This window comes from Osmerus eperlanus, chromosome 1 (genome assembly GCF_963692335.1).
Source record: "Osmerus eperlanus chromosome 1, fOsmEpe2.1, whole genome shotgun sequence".
Classification (NCBI taxonomy): Eukaryota; Metazoa; Chordata; class Actinopteri; order Osmeriformes; family Osmeridae; genus Osmerus; species Osmerus eperlanus.
Window position 1 is genome coordinate 23,010,634 of NC_085018.1, and position 2,500 is coordinate 23,013,133.

Below are 2,500 nucleotides of genomic sequence, written 5' to 3' on the forward strand. Positions count from 1 at the left end.
AGATGCTATTTTAAGGGCGCAAGCTTGGTCCGTGCACACTGCTGGCGAGGCCAGGGTCTTCTTTCTGCGAAGCTACGTTACATTGTTTTGATTTATGGCGTGTTACATTTCTTCAATGATTATAAAAAGATTTTCATGAGAAATCTCTATGTATGTGAACATGATTTGTAACAATTGTGGCAATTTTCTCCCACGCCTGTTTAACCGAAGCTAATTTGGGTGGGTTTCTTCTCCCATCTCCATCAGAATCAGAATTCGGTTTATTCGCCATGTAGCCTATGTTACACAAACACGGAATTTACTGTGGCAGGAAGGTGCAAACAATAAACATATACGGGTCTTAAATGAAGTAAAAAAGTACAATAGTTAAACTAATTCCAAGAACCAAACAATTTAACAAATAAAATATAGGGTAGGCTATATAAAAATAAGAATAAGAATTTGAATGAGCAGCATGAGCGGGCAATTTAGTGCAATGAGAAAACTGCTCTGCCTTTCCCATACAATGTCACTTATCTATCTGTTACGGCCCTGACTAGAACGTCGGTCTCCTTGGCTGTGAACCGCTCCTGGCGTGCGCCTGGCAAATCCGCCGTTATAATAGCAATCCGCCATGGAACAAGCGCTGCTCTTAAAGGGAATGTGAGATGACGCTCTGATTGGTTTATTGCACGTTACGCCCAAACCACACCCATTAATAATGTAGCTACTTCGGACCTACCCATTTTAGATTTGCGCCAGGCGCAAAGTCATTTATCCCGCCGGCAAAATAGCAACCGAGCCGGAGTCCCGCCCACAAAGTTACTTGCGCTTTGCGGTTTGATACTTGCGTTTCAGATCGTCAAAATAGGGGGGCCGGAGTTCCTGTGTGACTCAATTGGCACCTGTGGTTCCACAGTGCCGTGATCGCTCAGTCCAACACTGCTGAAGGTGCAAAAGGGTTCAAATGTTTGCTGCCCCCTTTACAGACCGACAGTTCTGTACAACCTTATTCTGCCACTCTGTATGTGCTGCACACGCATAAAAACAGACTCTGTTAGCAGGCTGAGAGAGTGATGAAGCCTGTGCACAGCTCCATGTAATCTGGCCTTTGTGAATAATTCATGGTTCTTTCCTGTGTTTTGAAGATGGCTGTCTGCAGCCAGCCTGTCTCCATGCTGGAGAGCTAATCTGAATCCATGTCCCTCCAGTCTGCTCGGCGAGCCCGAGCCTCTCCTCCCATCCTCTCCTCCTTCCTCCCATCCTCCCCTTCTCCTCCTTCTCCCATCCTCCCCTTCTCCTCCTTCTCCCATCCTCCCCTTCTCCTCCTCCACCCATCCTCATCCTCCTCTCCATCTCATCCTCTCCTCCTTCTCCCATCCTCTCCTCCTTCTCCCATCCTCCCCTTCTCCTCCTTCTCCATCTCATCCTCCCTTCTCCCATCCTCCCTTCTCCTCCTCCCATCCTCCCTCCTCCACCCATCCTCTCCCTTCTCCTCCTTCTCCCATCCTCTCCTCCTCCACCCATCCTCCCCTTCTCCACCTCCACCCATCCTCCCCTCCTCCACCCATCCTCCCCTTCTCCTCCTTCTCCCATCCTCTCCTCCTCCACCCATCCTCCCCTTCTCCACCTCCACCCATCCTCCCCTCCTCCACCCATCCTCCCCTTCTCCTCCTCCACCATCCTCTCCTCCTCCACCTCCACCCATCCTCCCCTTCTCCTCCTCCACCCATCCTCCCCTCCTCCTCCACCCATCCTCTCCTCCTCCACCTCCACCCATCCTCCCCTTCTCCTCCTCCTCCACCCATCCTCTCCTCCTCCACCTCCACCCATCCTCCCCTTCTCCACCTCCACCCATCCTCCCCTCCTCCTCCACCCATCCTCTCCTCCTCCACCTCCACCCATCCTCCCCTTCTCCTCCTCTTCTTCTCACCTGCTTCCTCTCCTCACTCTCCATTCTATCCCATCTCGTCACATTCTCTTCCTCCTCTCGTCTTCAGCTCCTCTCCTCCTCTTCTCCTTCTTTCCGTCTCTGCTCTCGTTGTCGCGCCCCTATCCAGCACTCCTCACTAGTTTCACTGGGTTCAGAAGTCCTGGAGTGGTTTAAGCACGTTATAAAAGGCTTGCTTTTACTAAACCTAGGGTTTGTCTTCCTGAGTGCAAAAGCACACACGTGAATCCTTGGGACACAACAGCTTGTTTAGATGTGTTGTGTTGTGTAGACATAGTTAAATATGGATGTGTTTCTGATGTGTATTCAAGTCCCATGGGTTTCTGCACCCCTTCTCATTCCCCCTCACACACACATACCCCCCTTCCTCACACACACACACACACACACATACCCCCCCCTCCCCTCACACACAACGCAGGCTCTGGAGTATCTGTTCAAGTTCATCATTCAGTCCAGGGTCCTGTACTCGCGGGCCACCTGCGGCATGGAGGAGGAGCAGTTCCGGGCCAGCATCCAGGAGCTCTTCCAGTCCATCCGCTTCCTCCTCAGCCTGGACAGCCGCAGCTC

The 2,500-nt window shown here is 51.6% G+C and overlaps 1 protein-coding gene across 1 annotated transcript in view; it reads left to right on the top strand.

Annotated features, from left to right (window-relative positions):
• Positions 1-2,500, top strand: part of LOC134019210 (dedicator of cytokinesis protein 3-like) — an 87,885-nt gene that overhangs the window by 61,085 nt on the left and 24,300 nt on the right. The window contains exon 8 of the mRNA XM_062459904.1: positions 2,352-2,500. This exon is cut by the window's right edge and continues 22 nt beyond it. Coding sequence (XP_062315888.1) covers positions 2,352-2,500 — 149 coding nt within the window. The remainder of the gene's footprint in view (positions 1-2,351) is intronic.